The 25,620-nt window shown below is 37.5% G+C and overlaps 1 protein-coding gene across 1 annotated transcript in view; it reads right to left on the reverse strand.

The window, feature by feature from the left end:
* The window catches only part of LOC140147193 (uncharacterized), a 106,251-nt gene that overhangs the window by 35,418 nt on the left and 45,213 nt on the right, over positions 1-25,620 (reverse strand). Inside the window, exons 44-59 of the mRNA XM_072168972.1 lie at positions 23,286-23,537; positions 22,122-22,601; positions 21,323-21,802; positions 19,786-20,277; positions 18,895-19,386; positions 17,773-18,264; positions 16,618-17,109; positions 8,844-9,323; positions 7,981-8,460; positions 7,136-7,615; positions 6,272-6,751; positions 5,427-5,906; positions 4,566-5,045; positions 1,658-2,137; positions 820-1,299; positions 103-444 (exon numbers count right to left, since the gene is read on the reverse strand). Coding sequence (XP_072025073.1) covers positions 103-444; positions 820-1,299; positions 1,658-2,137; positions 4,566-5,045; positions 5,427-5,906; positions 6,272-6,751; positions 7,136-7,615; positions 7,981-8,460; positions 8,844-9,323; positions 16,618-17,109; positions 17,773-18,264; positions 18,895-19,386; positions 19,786-20,277; positions 21,323-21,802; positions 22,122-22,601; positions 23,286-23,537 — 7,362 coding nt within the window. The remainder of the gene's footprint in view (positions 1-102; positions 445-819; positions 1,300-1,657; positions 2,138-4,565; positions 5,046-5,426; positions 5,907-6,271; positions 6,752-7,135; positions 7,616-7,980; positions 8,461-8,843; positions 9,324-16,617; positions 17,110-17,772; positions 18,265-18,894; positions 19,387-19,785; positions 20,278-21,322; positions 21,803-22,121; positions 22,602-23,285; positions 23,538-25,620) is intronic.

Below are 25,620 nucleotides of genomic sequence, written 5' to 3' on the forward strand. Positions count from 1 at the left end.
GCTTCATCACTGCCATCAACACAATCTGATTCACCATCACAAACCCAAGTACCATTGATGCATCCACCATCAGTACATTCAAACTCTAATGATAGGTCACACACACAGCCATCAACTTCATCACTGTTGTCTTCACAATCATTGAAATAATCACAGCGAACACTTCAGGAATGCAGTTGCCATTTGCACATTGATAAGCTCCTTCAGCACATTCTGCACAACCATCTTCATCACTGCCATCAAAACAATCTGGTTCACCATCGCATGTCCATGTAACATTGACACAGCCACCACTGACACATTGGAACTCAATGCTTGGATCACAGACACAGCCATCAACCTCATCACTGTTGTCTCCACAGTCATTGATGTAATCACAGCGGTACTCTTCAGGCACACAGGTCAGGCCATCAGCACATGCAAATTCACCTTCACTGCACAAAACTGAAATTGAAGGAAAATATTAACTTGACTTTAGATTTTTAAAAAAACATTAGACACAATAGAGCATAATATTGAACAAGAGATCAGTTTCTTAATTTAAAGGAATAGAGAAAAAGTTTTTGATGCCAGCTGATTTATTCCACCACGATATCAAAAAGTAATATCATTCCATATTTGGTAGGAAGAATGTTCACAAAAGAGTTCTTGACTTTCCAAAACAATTAAAAGAAATAAGAAAACTAAATTCAAAAGGAGAAAATTTCTTCAATATGTAAAAGTTGTCTATGGGTTTAACAGACACAGAGTAGGACATATTTCAGCTTTGCTACTTCTCTCATGTTTCTAACATTTATTACACCCCTTATTACAACTAACCTGGTTCCTCTGTTGGTAGACCACAGAGATCTGAAGCCTCATCACTGCCATCAACACAATCTGATTCACCATCACAAACCCAAGTACCATTAATGCATCCACCATCAGTACATTCAAACTCTAATGATAGGTCACACACACAGCCATCAACTTCATCACTGTTGTCTTCACAATCATTGATATAATCACATCTAAATTCTTCAGGAATGCAGTTGCCATTGGCACATTGATAAGTTCCTTCAGCACATTCTGCACAACCATCTTCATCACTGCCATCAGAACAATCTGGTTCACCATCACATGTCCAAGTAGCATTGACGCACCCACCACTGACACATTTGAACTCAATGCTTGGATCACAGACACAGCCATCAACTTCATCACTGTTATCTCCACAGTCATTGATGTAATCGCAGCGGTACTCTTCAGGCACACAGGTCAGGCCATCAGCACAAGCAAATTCACCTTCACTGCACAAAACTGAAGAAAAAGTTTAACTTGACTTTAGTTTAAAAAATAGACATGATAGAGCATAATATTGAACAAGAGATCACTTTCTTTATTTACAGAAATAGAGTAAAAAATTCCAATGCTAGCGAATTTATTCCACCATAATATCAAAAAGTAGTATCATTCCAAAACGTGGTGGGAAGAATGCTTACAATAGATTTCTTGACTTTCCAAAAACATTAAAAACAAAAAAAACTAAATTCAAAAGGAGAGTAATAAAAATTCTTCAAAATATAAAAGTTGTCTATGGGTTTAACAGACACAGAGTATGACATATTTCAGCTTTGCTACTTCTCTCATGTTTATTACATTCCTTATTGCAACTAACCTGGTTCCTCTGTTGGTAGACCACAGAGATCTGAAGCCTCATCACTGCCATCAACACAATCTGATTCACCATCACAAACCCAAGTACCATTAATGCATCCACCATCAGTACATTCAAACTCTAATGATAGATCACACACACAGCCATCAACTTCATCACTGTTGTCTTCACAGTCATTGATATAATCACATCTAAATTCTTCAGGAATACAGTTGCCATTGGCACATTGATAAGCTCCTTCAGCACATTCTGAACAACCATCTTCATCACTGCCATCAAAACAATCTGATTCACCATCACATGTCCAAGTAGCATTGACACACCCACCACTGACACATTGGAACTCAATGCTTGGATCACAGACACAGCCATCAACTTCATCACTGTTGTCTCCACAGTCATTGATGTAATCACAGCGGTACTCTTCAGGAACACAGGTCAGGCCATCAGCACATGTAAATTCTCCTTCAATGCATAATGCTGAAATTGAAGAAAAAGATAGAATACTTTAGATATAAGATAGATACAAGCATAATATTGAACAAGAGATCACTTTCTTTATTTATAGAAACAGAGAAAAAAATCGATGCCAGCTGATTTATTCCACCTTGATATCAGAAAGTAATAGCATTCCAATATTTGGCAGGAAGAATGTCAACAACAGGTTTCTTGACTTTCCAAAACAATTAAAAGAAATGGTAAAACTAAATTCAAAAAGAGTAATAAAAATTCTTCAAAATGTAACAATTGACTATGGGTTTAAGGGGGTACTACACCCTTCGATGAATTTGTGTCTATTTTTACATTTTTCTCAAAAACTAATAACACAGTGGTAACAAAAGTTATGTGTATCATAGGGGCAAGGAATCCAATTACTACACTGGAATTTCACTGACCCAAGACAAGCGGTTTGTTATTTATGATTAGAAATACGGTACCGCTAGGATGTACCTCGTTTCCTATTGTATATATTGAACCGCTTGTCTTGAGTCACTGAAATTTCAGTGTAGTAATTGGATTCCTTGCCCCAATAATATACATAACTTTTATTACCAGTGTGTTATTATGTTTTGAGAAAAATGCAAAAATAGCCACAAATTTACCACAGGGGTGTAGTACCCCCTTAACAGACACAGAGTGTGACATATTTCAGCTTTGCTACTTCTTTCATGTCTCTAACATTTATTACATTCCTTATTGCAACTAACCTGGTTCCTCTGTTGGTAGACCACAGAGATCTGAAGCCTCATCACTGCCATCAACACAATCTGATTCACCATCACAAACCCAAGTACCATTGATGCATCCACCATCAGTACATTCAAACTCTAATGATAGGTCACAGACACAGCCATCAACTTCATCATTGTTGTCTTCACAATCATTGAAATAATCACATCTCCATTCTTCAGGAATGCAGTTGCCATTGGCACATTGATAAGCTCCTTCAGCACATTGTAAACAACCATTTTCATCACTGCCATCAAAACAATCTGGTTCACCATCACATGTCCAAGTAGCATTGACACAGCCACCACTGACACATTGGAACTCAATGTTTGGATCACAGACACAGCCATCAACTTCATCACTGTTGTCTCCACAGTCATTGATGTAATCACAGCGGTACTCTTCAGGCACACAGGTCAGGCCATCAGCACAAGCAAATTCACCTTCACTGCACAAAACTGAAGAAAAAGTTTAACTTGACATTAGTTTAAAAAAATAGACATGATAGAGCATAATATTGAACAAGAGATCACTTTCTTTATTTAAAGGAATAGAGTAAAAAATTCCAATGCTAGCTGATTTATTCCACCATAATATCAAAAAGTAGTATCATTCCAAAATGTGGTAGAAAGAATGCTCACAATAGATTTCTTGACTTTCCAAAACATTGAAAATAGGAAAACTAAATTCAAAAGGAGAGTAATAAAAATTCTTCAAAATGTAACAGTTGACTATGGGTTTAACAGACAGAGTATGACATATTTCAGCTTGGCTACTTCTTTCATGTTTCTAACATTTATTGCATTCTTTATTGCAACTAACCTGGTTCCTGTGTTGGTAGACCACAGAGATCTGAAGCTTCATCACTGCCATCAACACAATCTGATTCACCATCACAAACCCAAGTACCATTAATGCATCCACCATCAGTACATTCAAACTCTAATGATAGATCACAGACACAGCCATCAACTTCATCACTGTTGTCTTCACAGTCATTGAAATAATCACACCGGAACACTTCAGGAATGCAGTTGCCATTGGCACATTGATAAGCTCCTTCAGCACATTCTGAACAACCATCTTCATCACTGCCATCAAAACAATCTGGTTCACCATCACATGTCCAAGTAGCATTGACACACCCACCACTGACACATTGGAACTCAATGTTTGGATCACAGACACAGCCATCAACTTCATCACTGTTGTCTCCGCAGTCATTGATGTAATCACAGCGGTACTCTTCAGGCACACAGGTCAGGCCATCAGCACATGCAAATTCACCCTCAGTGCACAAAACTGAAATTGAAGAAAAATATTAACTTGACTTTAGATTGTTTTTAAATAAGACACGATAGAGCATAATATTGAATAAGAGATCATTTTCTTTATTTGCAGAAATAGAGAAAAATTTAGATGCCAGTTGATTTATTCCACCATGACATCAAAAAGTAATATCATTCCAATATTTGGCAGGAAGAATGTACACAAAAGAGTTCTTGACTTTCCAAAACAATTAAAAGAAATAGGAAAACTAAATTCAAAAGGAGAGTATAAAAATTCTTAAAAATATAACAGTTGTCTATGGGTTTAACAGACACAGAGTATGACATATTTCAGCTTTGCTACTTCTCTCATGTTTCTAACATTTATTACACCCCTTATTACAACTAACCTGGTTCCTCTGTTGGTAGACCACAGATATCTGAAGCTTCATCACTGCCATCAACACAATCTGATTCACCATCACAAACCCAAGTACCATTGATGCATCCACCATCAGTACATTCAAACTCTAATGATAGGTCACAGACACAGCCATCAACTTCATCACTGTTGTCTTCACAATCATTGAAATAATCACATCTCCATTCTTCAGGAATGCAGTTGCCATTGGCACATTGATAAGCTCCTTCAGCACATTCTGCACAACCATCTTCATCACTGCTATCAAAACAATCTGGAACACCATCGCATGTCCATGTAACATTGACACAGCCACCACTGACACATTGGAACTCAATGCTTGGATCACAGACACAGCCATCAACTTCATCACTGTTGTCTCCACAGTCATTGATGTAATCACAGCGGTATTCTTCAGGCACACAGGTCAGGCCATCAGCACAAGCAAATTCACCCTCACTGCACAAAACTGAAATTGAAGGAAAATATTAACTTGACTTTAGATTAAAAAAAAAAACATTCGACACGATAGAGCATAATATTGAACAAGAGGTTACTGTATTAATTTACAGGAAGAGAGAAAAAATTTTTTGATGCCAGCTGATTTATTCCACCATGATATCAAAAAGTAATATCATTCCATATTCGGTAGGAAAAATGTTCATAAAAGATTTCTTGACTTTCCAAAACAATTAAAAGAAATAGGAAAACTAAATTCAAAAGGAGAGTATAAAATGCATCAAAATGTAAAAGTTGTCTATGGGTTTAACAGACACTGAGTAGGGCATATTTCAGCTTTGTTACTTCTCTCATGTTGCTAACATTTATTACACCCCTTATTACAACTAACCTGGTTCCTCTGTTGGTAGACCACAAAGATCTGAAGCTTCATCACTGCCATCAACACAATCTGATTCACCATCACAAACCCAAGTACCATTGATGCATCCACCATCAGTACATTCAAACTCTAATGATAGGTCACAGACACAGCCATTAACTTCATCACTGTTGTCTTCACAATCATTGAAATAATCACATCTCCATTCTTCAGGAATGCAGTTGCCATTGGCACATTGATAAGCTCCTTCAGCACATTCTGCACAACCATCTTCATCACTGCCATCATAACAATCTGGTTCACCATCACATGTCCAAGTAGCATTGACACAGCCACCACTGACACATTGGAACTCAATGCTTGGATCACAGACACAGCCATCACTTTCATCACTGTTGTCTCCACAGTCATTGATGTAATCACAGCGGTACTCTTCAGGCACACAGGTCACGCCATCGGCACATGCAAATTCTCCTTCACTGCATAATGCTGAAATTGAAGAAAAAGATGGAATACTTTAGATATAAGATAGATACAAGCATAATATTGAACAAAAGATCACTTTCTTTATTTATAGAAACAGACAAAAAAATTGATGCCAGCTGATTTATTCCACCTTGATATCAGAAAGTAATATCATTCCAATATTTGGCAGGAAGACAATGTTCACAAAAGATTGAGTTTCCAAAACAATTAAAAGAAATGGTAAAACTAAATTCAAAAAGAGAGTAATAAATATTCTTCAAAATGTAACAGTTGTCTATGGGTTTAACAAACACAGCGTGGGACATATTTCAGCTTTACTACTTCTTTCATGTTTCTAACCTTTAATTACATTTCTTATTGCAACTAACCTGGTTCCGCTGTTGGTAGACCACAGAGATCTGAAGCTTCATCACTGCCATCAACACAATCTGATTCACCATCACAAACCCAAGTACCATTAATGCATCCACCATCAGTACATTCAAACTCTAATGAGAGGTCACACACACAGCCATCAACTTCATCACTGTTGTCTTCACAGTCATTGAAATAATCACATTTAAATTCTTCAGGAATGCAGTTGCCATTGGCACATTGATAAGCTCCTTCAGCACATTCTGAACAACCATTTTCATCACTGCCATCAAAACAATCTGGTTCACCATCACATGTCCAAGTAGCATTGACACAACCACCACTGACACATTGGAACTCAATGCTTGGATCACAGACACAGCCATCAACTTCATCACTGTTGTCTCCACAGTCATTGATGTAATCACAGCGGTATTCTTCAGGCACACAGGTCAGGCCATCAGCACAAGCAAATTCACCCTCACTGCACAAAACTGAAATTGAAGGAAAATATTAACTTGACTTAAAGATTAAAAAAAAACAAACATTAGACACGATAGAGCATAATATTGAACAAGAGATTACTGTATTAATTTACAGGAAGAGAGAAAAAATATTTGGATGCCAGCTGATTTATTCCACCATGATATCAAAAAGTAATATCATTCCATATTCGGTAGGAAAAATGTTCATAAAAGATTTCTTGACTTTCCAAAACAATTAAAAGAAATAGGAAAACTAAATTCAAAAGGAGAGTATAAAATGCATCAAAATGTAAAAGTTGTCTATGGGTTTAAAAGACACTGAGTAGGGCATATTTCAGCTTTGTTACTTCTCTCATGTTGCTAACATTTATTACACCCCTTATTACAACTAACCTGGTTCCTCTGTTGGTAGACCACAGAGATCTGAAGCTTCATCATTGCCATCAACACAATCTGATTCACCATCACAAACCCAAGTACCATTGATGCATCCACCATCAGTACATTCAAACTCTAATGATAGGTCACAGACACAGCCATTAACTTCATCACTGTTGTCTTCACAATCATTGAAATAATCACATCTCCATTCTTCAGGAATGCAGTTGCCATTGGCACATTGATAAGCTCCTTCAGCACATTCTGCACAACCATCTTCATCACTGCCATCATAACAATCTGGTTCACCATCACATGTCCAAGTAGCATTGACACAGCCACCACTGACACATTGGAACTCAATGCTTGGATCACAGACACAGCCATCAACTTCATCACTGTTGTCTCCACAGTCATTGATGTAATCACAGCGGTACTCTTCAGGCACACAGGTCACGCCATCGGCACATGCAAATTCTCCTTCACTGCATAATGCTGAAATTGAAGAAAAAGATGGAATACTTTAGATATAAGATAGATACAAGCATAATATTGAACAAAAGATCACTTTCTTTATTTATAGAAACAGACAAAAAAATTGATGCCAGCTGATTTATTCCACCTTGATATCAGAAAGTAATATCATTCCAATATTTGGCAGGAAGAGAATGTTCACAAAAGATTGAGTTTCCAAAACAATTAAAAGAAATGGTAAAACTAAATTCAAAAAGAGAGTAATAAATATTCTTCAAAATGTAACAGTTGTCTATGGGTTTAACAAACACAGCGTAGGACATATTTCAGCTTTACTACTTCTTTCATGTTTCTAACCTTTAATTACATTTCTTATTGCAACTAACCTGGTTCCGCTGTTGGTAGACCACAGAGATCTGAAGCTTCATCACTGCCATCAACACAATCTGATTCACCATCACAAACCCAAGTACCATTAATGCATCCACCATCAGTACATTCAAACTCTAATGAGAGGTCACACACACAGCCATCAACTTCATCACTGTTGTCTTCACAGTCATTGAAATAATCACATTTAAATTCTTCAGGAATGCAGTTGCCATTGGCACATTGATAAGCTCCTTCAGCACATTCTGAACAACCATTTTCATCACTGCCATCAAAACAATCTGGTTCACCATCACATGTCCAAGTAGCATTGACACAACCACCACTGACACATTGGAACTCAATGCTTGGATCACAGACACAGCCATCAACTTCATCACTGTTGTCTCCACAGTCATTGATGTAATCACAGCGGTATTCTTCAGGCACACAGGTCAGGCCATCAGCACAAGCAAATTCACCCTCACTGCACAAAACTGAAATTGAAGGAAAATATTAACTTGACTTTAGATTTAAAAAAAACAAACATTAGACACGATAGAGCATAATATTGAACAAGAGATTACTGTATTAATTTACAGGAAGAGAGAAAAAATATTTGGATGCCAGCTGATTTATTCCACCATGATATCAAAAAGTAATATCATTCCATATTCGGTAGGAAAAATGTTCATAAAAGATTTCTTGACTTTCCAAAACAATTAAAAGAAATAGGAAAACTAAATTCAAAAGGAGAGTATAAAATGCATCAAAATGTAAAAGTTGTCTATGGGTTTAAAAGACACTGAGTAGGGCATATTTCAGCTTTGTTACTTCTCTCATGTTGCTAACATTTATTACACCCCTTATTACAACTAACCTGGTTCCTCTGTTGGTAGACCACAGAGATCTGAAGCTTCATCATTGCCATCAACACAATCTGATTCACCATCACAAACCCAAGTACCATTGATGCATCCACCATCAGTACATTCAAACTCTAATGATAGGTCACAGACACAGCCATTAACTTCATCACTGTTGTCTTCACAATCATTGAAATAATCACATCTCCATTCTTCAGGAATGCAGTTGCCATTGGCACATTGATAAGCTCCTTCAGCACATTCTGCACAACCATCTTCATCACTGCCATCATAACAATCTGGTTCACCATCACATGTCCAAGTAGCATTGACACAGCCACCACTGACACATTGGAACTCAATGCTTGGATCACAGACACAGCCATCAATTTCATCACTGTTGTCTCCACAGTCATTGATGTAATCACAGCGGTACCCTTCAGGAACACAGGTCAGGCCATCAGCACATGCAAATTCACCTTCACTGCACAAAACTGAAATTGAAGAAAAGGATTAAGTTGCCTTTAGAAATGAAATAGACACAATAGAGCATAATATTGAACAAGAGATCACTTTATTTACAAGAATAGAGAAAAAAATTTGATGCCAGCTGATGTATTCCACTATGACATCAGACAGTAATATCATTCCAATATTTTGGTAGTAAGCATCTTCCCCACAAAAGATTTATTGACTTACAAAAACATTAAAATGGTAAAACTGAATAAAGAAGTAGAAATAGTAATGTCAACTATTTTACGTTGGTTAAAAATCAAAGTGCTAACAAAGGTTAAAACTCAATGCAATACTTTTTATTTCAAATTACCAAATATTGTTATAACTGGTGATGTTAGCTCTCGAATCGAGACGCTATACTGTATGACCTCAAATTTGATAGTCAGCAAGAAAGTTGGACCTAATCCTGCACATACACGGTCAGTTTGTCAACATGCTTGCGGCATAACCATGTGAAAACACTGACACCACTAACAAACTGGAGGTAAAGCTAAGTATAAAGTGCCAAATATATAGTAAAGCTACATAGTAGTGCATTACCTGCTTCTTGTTTTATGTTTTTCTAATTTTTTTTAATCTTCAAAGCTGCTCAAACATTACACAGCTATGTCCAAGGCACTATATTATTTGACTGCAACCGACAATTTGAGATCCCATCTACAATACCAACCTGTGTTTACAACCAAGGTTACTACAGGAATTGTCTGTCCACCTGCATTCTGGTAAGCTAGATCTAAAGTGTACTCTGTATCAGGTTGAAGACCTCTGAAGGTATACTCAAAGACTCCATCTACAACATCAATCTCATCTGGGAAGACACTTATGACATCTTGTGTTCCATCTGGACGTGTCAATGCCAGGAGGTATGCCGAGGCATCTGGAGCCTCAACAGCAGCAACCGTAAGAGATGACAAGGTGCTATTCACTAGGTTGAATCTTACCAGCTCTGATGTAGAAAGTGTGAAATGAAAAGAATGGCCATAAATGCATAGAGAATGTGAAACGTTGATACAAATGATTGCTTATCGAATGTCAGAAAGACATAAAAGATGTTTTACCTCTACAAGACACACCTGTTAGAGGCTTTCATTTAAAATAAATAAATAATAAAATAAATGTTGACATTTATATAGCGCCTTTCACATGTATCAAAGCGCTTTACATTTATTCCGCTGTCTTTAGAATATGTCAGCTGCCATACAATGACCAAGGTATGCTCATAACTTTGGGCGGTGCTCAATGGACATTATTCCTAACAGCTCCCCATTTTACCCCTGGGTAGAGAGAGGCAAGTGAGGTAAAGCGCCTTGCCTAAGTGCACAACATGATGGCACTGCCAGGGCTCAAACTTGCAACCCTTCGATTGTGAGGTAGAGCCTGTACCACTGTGCCACCGTGTCCCGCAAAAAACACAGAATCTATGCAAGCACACAGAATCTATATGAAACACACAGAATATATGCAACAATTAACAAGTTTCATCACTGCAGATTCTTTGTCATTTAGAATTGTTCATGAATCAAATCTTACCTTCTTCACCATTAGTACAGTTGACATATGGTAAGTGATCACAGCTTGGCCACTCAGTCCCATTAGTAGCTAACAAGAATGGCTCATTGCAGGAATCCCGAACTGATTCACAATAATCTCTACACTGGGGAAGATTCCTGACTGGTTCACACTCTGGCATATAAAACCTGCATATTTGTTCCACTCCATTCGGATGACAGGTCTCAAACACTTCTCTGTACGTTATATAATTGCCAATAACTTCTCCTTGATTGTATGCCAGATCATTTGGGAATTGAGTTTCAGTGTAGGGAAGTACATCCAAACATGGAGACAGAAGCAGTTCTTGGCATTGAGCTGTAGAAAACAAAAAAAATGCTGTTATGATTTGATGAAATTAATAAGTCAAATATAACCACTCCTAATGTGATAGAAATGGAGTTAGCTTGAAATGGGCTATTCCAGTTGAAATCCACACTACCCCGTGGAAGATTTTGGAAATATCTTCCACAGGGGGAGTATGTTTTTCAAATGTAATTGGTCAGGGTTAATTATTTTGAAACCCATACTCCCCCTGTATTATGGATTTACCTGTATGTTCCACAACTGGAGTGAGTATTCTAAATGGAAGTTACCCAATTGTCTATTCTATTTGAAAATCATACTCCCCCTGTGGAACACTTTAGCTAAATCTTCCACAGGGGTAGTGTGGACTTACGATGGAATAGCACAATTCCCCTGGACAAGAAACTCACTGCTAATTTGTCTCATTCTAACCCATACAAAACTCGGGGAGCTGATCCTGGTTGCGAAGGTTATTTGTGGAATATCTAGGGTGTGCGCTCTTGAAGCAGCAAAGTCCCTGAATTATTGTTTAATGGTTTATGCAATGATGTGGGCCGTAGTGGTCAATGACAACCTTTTAAGTGTGCTGAGGCTTGTGGATCAACGTCTAGGCATTGCGCCTGTGCTAGGGTGCATCAGGAGCCCCATGATTTTCAGAAATGTTTGCATTGAACTTCTACCTACCCCTAATTTGTTCCACTTCCTTATTGAACCCTTCATGCAAAATTTGGTTGAAATCAATCATTGTTAAGGGGGTCCACGGGCCAATCAAAAATATGTCGCAAATGTATTACTGTATGCAAAAGGCAGCTATTTTAATGCATTGAGTTACTGTGACAAAAATGGCTCCCATATGATTTATTCTCTATATTTGCCCTATTTGATGCTAGTTACTGATAATTTTTACACATTTAAACTGCACACAATTAAACATGAAGCAGCTATTGGATAGACAGTGATATAATTAACAATAGCTGCCTTATGATTTATGTAATACCTTTGGAATGCATCAATGTAAAATCAGCTATCATACTTGATCATAGCAATCAGAACAAAAATAAACCCTAAAAAAACCTGGCACATGTAAGTCAGAAATAGATTTGAATGAGCACAACTTGTAACACAGTTGGTAGTGTTCAGTTTTGGCCGCTCCAAGATACTAAAAGTAGTTTGAACTCATTTTTTAAAACTCCAAGCTTAGCACAATCGTTTACCACATTCTTGGCATCAATATAACAACTGAAGCGTTTGGTAGCATCAGAGTTTGGGCACATTTCAACATATTCTGCAAGAAACTCATGATATATCTGTAGAATTTGAAGAGTGAACCAAGAATCATAGCTGAGAATCATGGCTGAGCAAATGTAGTAGATTGTTTGATGTCTCTTAGTCACTTGGGCTTCCCGATTCCAGTACCAAAACGGCCACATGGTGCGGGCATTGCCTCTGAAAGCTTAACAGTCACGAGACTAAGCTTTAACAGTCGGAAGTCTGTCAGCTAGTCGTTTCACCTCTTGTGGTACTTTGAATAGTGCAAGGGTTACCATTTCTGCATTTCTTTGAATAGTGCAAGGGTTACCATTTCTGCAGTGAGATACCACAGATGATGTTGGAATGTTCTGATTGCACTTCAGGAAAACACAGGATTCACATCTTTACACATTAGCAGACAGAAATACAGATCACTAAAGGACTGGGGCATCAATGGCCCAGAACAGTAACAGACTGGAATAAACTACTGTACTACATCACCACAATACAGGACTCCAACAATTTCAATAAAGAAGCAACCGACTACCTAAGGCAACTACAATAAAGCAATTCCAAGTGCACAACCATTCCTGTCCATCTGGCTTCAACTTAAGTTAATTGTGTCTTTACTGCCCATGCAGGTCTGACGTCACATTGACCTCATTGACGTCACAAAGACATAGCTTTATAACATGTAATGTCATGATAATCAATTAATCATCTCATGTGAAGATTTAACTCTGATGTTATTAAGGTATTCAGAGCAACAGTAGCTCTCCATCCTTCCATCATCTTCTTAGGTTAAGCCTGAGACAAGTATAGGGTTCAGCTGGGTAACTGGCTGCTCAATCATCTATGGCAGTAGCCTAAAACTCAAAAAAATATATATGGCAGCTATTATTTTGCGCATTAATAAACGCCAAAAAAGCTGCCTTATACTCCTTCAAAAATAATATTTGAATACATGAAGACTCATTAGTACAAAGCACTAATAATGACCAATTATCTTAAGGCAGCCACTATTCTTGTGTTGTTAATGACTGCTATTTAAATAGCTGCCATATGTTCATAGTGGAGGACATAGCCTTCCAACTTCGAGCTAACGGTGGACCCCCTTAATGACTTCCGATTTCATTTAAATTTCACAGAGGTTATTTTTTTCGCTAATGGAACATTTCAAGACTAGGTAGAAGTTAATCGCTTACTATGAGGGCTCCTGATGCACCCTAGCCTGTGCGTAGTGCACTATAAATCACTGCGCTTTTTTTTTAGAAACCAAGTAACTTGGCAATAAATGACATGCAACGTTTATTTCATTTGTCAACTTACCAGGGCAGTTGCTTTCATCAGTATAATCAGGACACTCAGCCCACCCATCACATACAGCATCCTCAGACACACATGTACCATCAGCACACAGAGGTAAATAACCAGGGTCACAGGGAGCTGAAAAGAACCATCAAAAGAAACATAATTATTAAAACACTCTTCAAATTGAAAGATATTTTCAGCAAGTCATCACTGCACTTACCCGACATATGTAACATGCAAATTTGATTGCAAAGTACTAACAGCATACTATGTTAAGATTACTAATAGCGCACCTTGCATTTATAGTGCAGGCTACTAAATTTTGGGAGACTTTACCTGGATATTGGGCTACTTGAGGCATGATGCTCACCAACCAGATCCAACAAATTCTACAAAAATGACTTGCCCGATCGTGCAGCACAAGCCATAAATCAGTTGCCCGACTGTGCCCAAACTTATACATTTTAACTTGACCTATTTTTCTCGCCTGAAGGACAGAAATATCTTATGTTGTTTTGCACTCTAGTCCTACTAGAGAGAGTCTCTAGGAATATCTAGCTATTTTCTTGCCAATTTATAGGACTATAATCAATGAAAGTAATAATCCTAAATAACATGACAAATTTTAAGCTTGCCCTATCGAGTAGAGTCATCTGAACTTTTGGTTCAACCCAAAAGAGTTTTTAATCACCCCCGGCTATCTGACAGGCTATTTGTTGGAGCCTGTCACCAACCCTATGTATGGTTGTTTCATCATGACTGTATGCAACACTCCATGTTACTGTAATGCCATAAATATTTTGGTTTTTTATCAGTGTCCTTCATCATTGTACATCCAAAATGCATTTATACAGGTATAAAAGGTTTGCCTGTTATACTGATTTATGACCATGACCATTTTACTCCAGTTGGACCATTGAATAATAAGTTTTGCTTGAACTGCACTAGTACTAAAGCAATCTCCATTTCATAAAGAGTTTACACTATATTTTAAAGGTCTAAAATGCTGTCAATTCTTACCAGGTGTTCCTGTTGGTGCAACAGTTGTATATCCACATAGATCAGCTGCTTCATCACTGCCATCAAAACAATCTGGTTCACCATCACAAACCCAAGTGGCATTCAGACAACCACCGCTGATACACTGGAATTCAGTTACATTACATACACAACCCACTATTTCATCACTGTTATCTGGGCAGTCTACTATGTAGTCACACCTGTAGTCTTCTGGAATACAAGTCATACCATCTGCACACACAGTTTCACCTTCACTACAGGGATCTGAAAGCAAAAACAAATATGTGCTATCAAAACTGACATTTTGCCCACTCCGAGCACTCTCAGGCTAAAACAAATGTTTTTTTTCTAGTTTCAAATGAGGATTTATGTTCTTTTTTTAATGATTTCAACCTAAAATCTTCTCCAGCAGGTTTTCATTCAATCATTATAAAAGGCAGAACTTGTTTTCAGGTAGCATAAAGAAATTGTCCACAAGGTAATGCTGGTTTCATATTTTCCTGCCGCTTGCCACTCTGGCGATGATTTTGCTTCACTGAACAGCAGTTGCACCAGACACGGTAGCGGTAACCAGCGGTAAGCCAATATATCGATCACTCCACCACTTGGAGTTGATTCAATTCAACTTGAGAGCAGTGTCGCTCTGACATATGAGAACAGGATACAATTTTTAGTCAATGAGTACAAAGCAGAGCTGAGCGGCAACACTGGCTGTCAGAATCATACTGCTGCAGCTCCACTTGCAGAAATGTCCAAGTGGCATGATGAAGCATCAAGCCACTCAACAGCAGTATGAACCAGCATTTTCTAAATAATTGGTTTGGTTGACATCATTTTTTCCAATAATCAGAGTAGCTTCAGGAATGGTACTACAACAAACTAATCAATATATTGAAAGAATCTTGTGAATTCAAAAATGGAAGTTTTACCTGTTACATCAGAGCCTATACATGTTGGATCATCCTTTACACTAGGAAGAAAACTGCAATCAAAGTAATCTTTCCATATACATCCAATCCTGGCTGACTCGCATGTCTCACGACAAGCTAGACGAGGATATTCAGCACATTCAAGGAAGACGGATGCACACAGGAATAATGGCGCTAGTGGATTGCAATCACTAACAGGCCAAAGATATGCTAAGGAGGTAGCTGCTTCTTGTTGAGACTCAAAGTAAGGGAAAGAGGCGCTTGTGTAGCCCAGTATTCCTTGACACTGTTCAATCAGAATCTCTTCACAAGTATCTGAAGTACAAAGACACATCAAGCATTATCAAACAGATGAATGTATTCTATTAACAGTGGCAAATATTTTACAATTCAAATTTATTAAATATTGAGTTAAGGGATCGGATACCAATATTTGCACAGTGTTTTTGTGGGCCATGAGAGCACATCAGACACACCCAATTGCATTCTGAATATGACAAATATCCTTCTGATGGCAAACAATTTTGATTGTTTGAAATTTGCGGAATAATACAAGTTTTATGGTAAATTATTAAAATTTTTTATATATTTTATTGATTTTAACTTTATACATTCCAAAAGTCCTAAATATTTGAGGTCTTTTAGAGAAAAAAATGCATATCTTCAATACAAAGGGCAAATTTTCAAATGATGGTCAGCTTTTCCTGGCAGCTACACACACAATAAGTACATATCATTAGATTTATAAAGTTTACTTTGAGGACTTCTAAAAACTAGAAATAGTAATCTAAATTCTTTGATATTTAACCAGTTAATTATTGGTTTAACACCCACAGAGTATAACATATTTCAGCTTTACCACATGTTTTACATTTTAATATTTATTACATTCTTTATTGCAACTAACCTGGTTCTTCTGTTGGTCCTTGTGTTGGTAGACCACAGAGATCTGAAGCTTCATCACTGCCATCAACACAATCTGATTCACCATCACACACCCAAGTACCATTGATGCATCCACCATCAGTACATTCAAACTCTAATGATAGGTCACATACACAGCCATCAACTTCATCACTATTGTCTTCACAATCATTGAAATAATCACAGCGGAACACTTCAGGAATGCAGTTGCCATTGGCACATTGATAAGCTCCTTCAGCACATTCTGAACAACCATTTTCATCACTGCCATCAAAACAATCTGGTTCACCATCACATGTCCATGTAGCGTTGACACACCCACCACTGACACATTGGAACTCAATGCTTGGATCACAGACACAGCCATCAACTTCATCACTGTTGTCTCCACAGTCATTGATGTAATCACAGCGGTACTCTTCAGGCACACAGGTCAGGCCATCACCACATGCAAATTCACCTTCACTGCACACAACTGAAATTAAAGGAAAAGAGTGAGTTTTCTTTTGCAATGAAATAGACACAATAGAGCATAATATTGAACAAGAGATCACTTTCTTTATTTACTGAAACAGAGAAAAAACATAGATGCCAGCTGATTTATTCCATAATAACATAAGAAAGTAAAGTAATATCATTCCAATATTTAGGCATTTTGGTAGTACGCATTTTCGCCACAAAAGATTTGACTTTCCAAAAACATTGCGAGAAATGGGAAAACTAAATTCGAAAGCATAGTAATATAAATTCTTCAAACTGTAATAGCCGACTACCGTATATCCTCAAATAGTCACCCTTTCTATTAAACGCCCCCACTATCATTTTTCAACCAAGATGTTACACACGATCGCTAAATGGCATCGGTAGTTTCTTCTTAAACCTGGAAGTGAACCCTAAGTCATCATTCCTAAGTTCATAGTTTGTCATTTCAGCATGAGTTTTTTAAGCTTACCTAATGATTTCAACAGGAATTATTGTTCTAAAAATGACCTCTAACAAACGCCCTCCTTTGTAAAATGCAATGCCCCGGGGGTGACTATTCGAGGATATACTGTATTATGCTTAACATAATAGGACACATTTCAACTTTGCCATTTCTTTCCTGTTTCTAGCATTTAATAGACTCTTTGTGACTAACCTGGTTCTTCTGTTGGTCCTTGTGTTGGTAGACCACAGAGATCTGAAGCTTCATCACTGCCATCAACACAATCTGATTCACCATCACAAACCCAAGTACCATTGACGCATCCACCATCAGTACATTCAAACTCTAATGATAGGTCACAGACACAGCCATCAACTTCATCACTGTTGTCTTCGCAGTCATTGAAATAATCACAGCGGAACACTATAGGAATGCAGTTACCATTGGCACATTGATAAGCTCCTTCAGCACATTCTGCACAACCATCTTCATCACTGCCATCAAAACAATCTGGTTCACCATCACATGTCCAAGTAGCATTGACACAGCCACCGCTGACACATTGGATTTCAATGCTTGGATCACAGACACAGCCATCAACTTCATCACTGTTGTCTCCACAGTCATTGATGTAATCACAGCGGTACTCTTCAGGCACACAGGTCAGGCCATCAGCACATGCAAATTCACCTTCACTGCACACAACTGAAATTAAAGGAAAAGGTTTTGAAATGAAATAGACATGATATAGCATAATACTGAACAAGAGATCACTTTCTTTATTTACAGGAACAGTGAAAAAATAGATGCCAGCTGATCATTCCAATATTTTGGTATTTTGGTAGTAAGCATTTTATTTGACTTTCAAAAAATATTGAAAGAAATGGGAATACTAAATTAAAAAGTACAGTAATATAAATATATCCTCAATTAGTTGCCCCTCTATTAAATGCCCCCACCATTTTTTTTTCAACCAATATGTTTCAAAAATGCTGATATTTCCATACTATCTTGTGTAGTAAACTTACCAAGGTGCACACATGATTGCTAAATGGCATTTGTAGTCTCATCGTAAAACCAGAAGTGAACCAGAAGTCAACGTTACTAAGTTCATAGTTCATCATTTCAGTGTGAGGTTTAAGCTTACCTGATTTTAACAGATATTATCATTCTAAAAATGACCTCTAATAAATGCCCCCTTTTGCAAAATGCAACGCCCCAGGAGCGACTATTCAAGGATATACAGTATATGCTTGAAAGGCACAGAGTAGGACACATTTCAGCTTTGCCATTTCTTTCCTGTTTCTAGCATTTAATAGATTCTTTGTGACTAACCTGGTTGTTCTGTTGGTCCTTGTGTTGGTAGACCACAGAGATCTGAAGCTTCATCACTGTCATCAACACAATCTGATTCACCATCACAAACCCAAGTACCATTAATGCATCCACCATCAGTACATTCAAACTCTACTGATAGGTCACAGACACAGCCATCAACTTCATCACTGTTGTCTTCACAGTCATTGAAATAATCACATCTCCATTCTTCAGGAATGCAGTTGCCATTGGCACATTGATAAGCTCCTTCAGCACATTCTGCACACCCATCTTCATCACTGCCATCAAAACAATCTGGTTCACCATCACATGTCCAAGTAGCATTGACACAGCCACCACTGACACATTGGAAGTCAATGCTTGGATCACAGACACAGACATCAACCTCATCACTGTTGTCTCCACAGTCATTGATGTAATCACAGCGGTACTCTTCAGGAACACAGGTCAGGCTATCAGCACAAGCAAATTCACCTTCACTGCACAAAACTGAAATTGAAAAAAAAAGATTGAATTGTGTTTAAAATATAAAATAAGACATGAGAAAGTATAAATTGGGGACATGGGGGTAGTAATTGATTTCTTCTACAATGACACAAGAAATACTTTTGTAATGGTTCATTGTATTGTAATTCAACAGTGATTAGTCCATGTCATAAAATGTTTTTCCATAGGTGCATGATTACAAAGCAAACCACAATTTGTTTTCAAAACAATTTTAAAAGAAAATACAGAAATGAAAAACTTAATTAAGCAATGAAATATTAATATAAATTTCCCACCTCAAACCCAAAGTTGGGGTCAAACAGACACAGGGTAGGTCATACATCAGCATTTACACTTCTTTGATGTTAATAACATTTTATCAACTCTTTTATTGCGACTAACCTGGTTCTTCTGTTGGTCCTTGTGTTGGTAGACCACAGAGATCTGAAGCTTCGTCACTGCCATCAACACAATCTGATTCACCATCACAAACCCAAGTACCATTGATGCATCCACCATCAGTACATTCAAACTCTAATGATAGGTCACAGACACAGCCATCAACTTCATCACTGTTGTCTTCACAGTCATTGAAATAATCACAGCGGAACCCCTCAGGAATGCAGTTGCCATTGGCACATTGATAAGCGCCTTCAGCACATTCTGCACAACCATCTTCATCACTGCCATCAAAACAATCTGGTTCACCATCACATGTCCAAGTAGCATTGACACACCCACCACTGACACATTGGAACTCAATGTTTGGATCACAGACACAGCCATCAACTTCATCACTGTTGTCTCCACAGTCATTGATGTAATCACAGCGGTACTCTTCAGGCACACAGGTCAGGCCATCAGCACATGCAAATTCACCTTCACTGCACACACCTAAAATTGAAGGAAAACATTGAATTGTGTTTAAAAAATATAAAATAGGACATGAGAAAGCATAAATTGGGGATATGGGGGTAGTAATGGATTTCTTCTACGATGACTTCGTTCATCATCACAGAACCTTATCAAACCTCCTACTCGTCGTCCGCGCACCGCCTATGCACAGCGATCCTTCATGGAAGCCGCTCATAGAGAATGGAACAATTTACCTCAGCATGTCAGGCTTGCCTCATCAATTGACGCTTTTAAAACAAAACTGAAAACCTTTTTTTAATCAATGATTGCCTTTGTATATATGTATGGCATCTTTTTATATCAATTTTGTGTGTCATCGCTTCCGTGCAATTTGACAATATTTACTTAGTGTTTCACAGCTGGTTCTGTGTATGCGTGTCTAAATTTAATATGCATGCATCTCACTAGTTATTTGATTATTCCTCATTGCTTGTATGTAATATGTATAGGGATGCTGGAGCGAGGGTTCCGCATTCCGTGATGCACTTTCTTTTTTCTGCGTTGGCGCTATGGTCTGGTAAATCAGTCCCTCCAGTATTTCTGTTTCTTTGAAATTATTTTTGTGTAGTTTTAAGACTGTATTTTAAGTACCGGTAGTAATTTGTAGTTTTAAGATTGTATTTTTCATGGTTTGTAAAGCGCCTTGAGACCCTGTTGGGTTAAAGGCGCTTAATAAGTGCGGCTTATTATTATTATTATTATTATTATAAGAAAGAATTTTCAAATATTTTGTAATGGTACATTGTATTGTAATTCAACAGTGATTGGTTTACTATCATACAATTGTTTTCCATAGGGGCATGATTATAAAGCAAAACACAATTTATAGAAGAATAATTCAAAACAGTTTTAAAATAAATGAAAATGTAGAAATGAAAAAAAAAATGAATTCAAAAGATTAATATTAATATTAATTTCCCAAAGCAACCCAAATGTGGGGTCAAACAGACACAGAGTGTCATACCTCAGCTTGTGCACTTCAATGATGTTTATACCATTTTAATGGATTCTTAATGCAACTAACCTGGTTCTTCTGTTGGTAAACCACAGAGTTCTGAGGCTTCGTCACTGCCATCAACACAATCTGATTCACCATCACAAACCCAAGTACCATTGATGCATCCACCATCAGTACATTCAAACTCTAATGATAGGTCACAGACACAGCCATCAACTTCATCACTGTTGTCTTCACAATCATTGAAATAATCACATCTCCATTCTTCAGGAATGCAGTTGCCATTGGCACATTGATAAGCTCCTTCAGCACATTCTGAACAACCATCTTCATCACTGCCATCATAACAATCTGGTTCACCATCACATGTCCAAGTAGCATTGACACAGCCACCACTGACACATTGGAACTCAATGCTTGGATCACAGACACAGCCATCAACTTCATCACTGTTATCCCCACAGTCATTGATGTAATCACAGCGGTACTCTTCAGGCACACAGGTCAGGCCATCAGCACAAGCAAATTCACCTTCACTGCACAAAGCTGAAATTGAAGGAAATTATTGCCTTTAGTCTTTTAATCAAGTCTCCCGTAATTACATTTAAAGGTAAAGAAAATGGTGATACAACACAATAACTTTTAAAGGTAACATACAAAACTAAAAACCAGTAATACTTTTTAATAGCAACATTTTAACCAGAGAATGGTATATTGCATTGTAATAACAAACTTCAATATAATTCATTACCATTTAAGTAGTATATCAAACATTTTCCAATTCTCAGTTTGAAGAACACTTTATGACTTTCAAATAGACAGACAAAACAATATACATGTTATTAGACTCTTTGTTGCAACTGACCAGGTTCCTCTGTTGGTAGACCACAGAGATCTGAAGCTTCATCACTGCCATCAACACAATCTGATTCACCATCACAAACCCAAGTACCATTGATGCATCCACCATCAGTACATTCAAACTCTAATGATAGGTCACAGACACAGCCATCAACTTCATCACTGTTGTCTTCACAGTCATTGAAATAATCACAGCGGAACACTTCAGGAATACAGTTGCCATTGGCACATTGATAAGCTCCTTCAGCACATTCTGCACAGCCATCTTCATCACTGCCATCAAAACAATCTGGTTCACCATCACATGTCCAAGTAGCATTGACACAGCCACCACTGACACATTGGAACTCAATGTTTGGATCACAGACACAGCCATCAACTTCATCACTATTGTCTCCACAGTCATTGATGTAATCACAGCGGTACTCTTCAGGAACACAGGTCAGGCCATCAGCACATGCAAATTCACCTTCACCGCACAAAACTGAAATTGAAGGAAAACATTGAAATTGCCTTTACATATCAACAAGAGCATAAATTGCAATTAAATTACCATATTTGTACTTCATGAACACATGTCAGGCCATCAGCACATCTATATTCTCCTTCAGCACAATCTCCCTCTTAATCTTTACCTGCATTGCAAAGTCTTTTGCAATATATAAATCCACATGGTTTATATTTTTCACAAGCAAATTCAAAGAACACATTTTCCAAAGGAGTCAACCCTCAAATGCAACATCTGTTTATGCTGTACTATTGATTTGGGGCCACATAAATACTAGTATTTGGTCCCCAAACTATATATAGTCTAATAAAGCATTCAAGTGGACACAAGTATACTAAGTATTTAACAGCTTTGACCCACACATATATATTTATTGTTTATGAATTATATCATTCTAAACCTAATGATGTATATTCATACGTAGCGGTAAACGTGAATAGAACGCAAAATTATACTTCTACGCTACTGAAATTTGATACACTCACCGGAGCGCTTTCAGCGGATGTTATTGCTCTGAAGATTATTGTTGTAAGCTCAGAGCAATAACATCCGCTGAAGACGCCGGTTGACCTGGTGAAAGCACTCCAGTGAGTGTACCAAATTTGAGTAGCGTAGAAGTATAATTTTGCTTTCCATTTTAAACCTATTTTAAACTCATACCAGGTGTAACAGTTGTATATCCACATACTTCAGCTGCTTCATCACTGCCATCAAAACAATCTGGTTCACCATCACAAACCCAAGTGGCATTCAGACAACCACCGCTGATACACTGGAACTCTGTTACATTACATACACAACCCACTATTTCATCACTGTTATCTGGACAGTCTACACGGTAATCACACCTATATTCTTCTTGGATACAAGTCACACCATCTGCACACAAAAATTCACCCTCATCACAGGAATCTGAAAGCAAAAACAATGATTGCACACTTCTTGGTAATTCAGTGAGGTATGCCCTAGGAAAAGAAAATCAAGTTCTTTTAAAAAAGAATGAAAACAAGAAAAAAGCTGTTGCTGCAAGCAAACATACAGCATGCACACAATGTATTTTGAGATCTGAAAGAAGCAAAGATGTGCAACATTAAAGGTGGGTGAACCCTGCCCCCATCAAAATTCATCAGAAGAAAGCTCACATTTTTTCTCATAACCACTCACTAATATCCATACCAATGGCTCAACTTACTCAAGACTTGGAACCAGATTATTATGGTGATATAAAAAAAAAAAAGGAAGGTTTTATTTCAAACTCTAATGGTGACCCACAGTTCAAATTGCTAGAATTGTATATTAAACACAACTAAACCGACATAATGAAATTTGCAGGCAGCAGCTTAACCAGCGCCAATATTGCAACATTGAAACAAACAACTATACAAACATCCAATCCAACCCCATCCCCCAGTAGGCAATGAGGATAAAGTGCCTTGCCCAAGGACACAACACGTTGGCATGAGCGGGGCGCAAACTCACAACCTATAGATTATGAGTCGGGCGCCTTATCCACTCGGCCACACATGCTCCCTAATACGTGCTCCCTAATATGCCTTCATGTAAGATAGAAAACACCATATGAAAATCAAGACCACCCACCTTCAATTGAAGATAAAGATTAGGCAATGGAAGAAAACAATATGGTATCCTGGGCAGTTTTTAGAAACTAATGAAATTGAAGATGAGTTCAGTTAAAAAGGCACTTCAGTTGGTAGATCAAGCTATTAAGTCACATGGTATATTCAAGTGCTAGATTATATTGTAGAATTTAGATCTTCCATGCAACATTTTATTATGAATACTTTAAAATATCAATCTTAAAGCCACAGCTAGATACAAGAAATGTGAAAAAGAGAGTATAAACTGACCAGTTGTAGTCCTACTAATTCATGGCACATTGGATGGCCCAGGGGTGAGTTAGCCCATATTTGCAAGACTATCCATGCCTTATGGTCTGCCCTGCTGTTTTCCAAATTGGGCATTGAGGCACTACATTTCATTTAATTTTGAGTGGATAACAAAAATTTCTATGAAGTCAGTAGATGCTTTTGTTCTTTCCCCTTTAGCATTAAGTTGTGTATGACTAACATTTTCTTCTTTAATGTGAAGAGGACACAAATGATGGATGCCCAATGCATACCCTTGAGCAATAAGAGAAACATGAGATCAAAGGTTATACAGGGGTCAAAACTTAAAATTGCTCCGACTTGTTAAAAGCTACACCAAAATATTCCTCAGGTCACAAGGATTCAGAAAATATATAGTTTGATCTACCTACAACCAATCAGTCTGGAATTATTAGCAAAAAGGTTAAAGTTTTTGACATTTGGGCTCAAAATGGGTCAAAAACAGACAATTTATCAGATTTTGATAAACAAAAAGGTCTAAAAATGTTTATCTTATTATGATAATTCAGAAAAAGAATAGTTTTTACTATGTATAACATTCGTTACTTAGGTAACATATGAAAATATGTCAACATCAGTTGGACTTAACAGGCTGTAACTCATTGCTGTGTTACCATGGTAAAGGAACATTGTGGGTAGTGCAAACTATTTCTTTTCTGAATTACTATAACAAGACAAACATTTTCCATCAAAAAATTGGATAATTTTCCCTATGAAGCTCAAATTACAATCTTTTTTTGTCAATAACTTTAGACTGATTAGTCATAGGTCAAACTATATATTTTTGAATCCTTGTGAACTGAGGAATATTTTGGAATAGGTTTTAACCAAATCGGAACAATTTTAGTTTTGACACCTGTCAACTTTGACCCCGAGCTTCTTGGAATGCTAAAGGGTGCTCACTGGGTATTAAATACATCTCAGATGTCAATATTAACCCAAAACATGTTAGTCATACCCAACTTTACACTCTAAAGCAAGTTCTACCAGACTAATAGGTTAGTTTTTAGATGAGTCAGCAGTTAGTGAGTGGAAAGTTCTATTATTACATGAACATTGAACGTGGTAATGAACAATTAGTGTGCAAT

This window comes from Amphiura filiformis, chromosome 3 (assembly GCF_039555335.1).
Source record: "Amphiura filiformis chromosome 3, Afil_fr2py, whole genome shotgun sequence".
NCBI classification, from domain to species: domain Eukaryota; kingdom Metazoa; phylum Echinodermata; class Ophiuroidea; order Amphilepidida; family Amphiuridae; genus Amphiura; species Amphiura filiformis.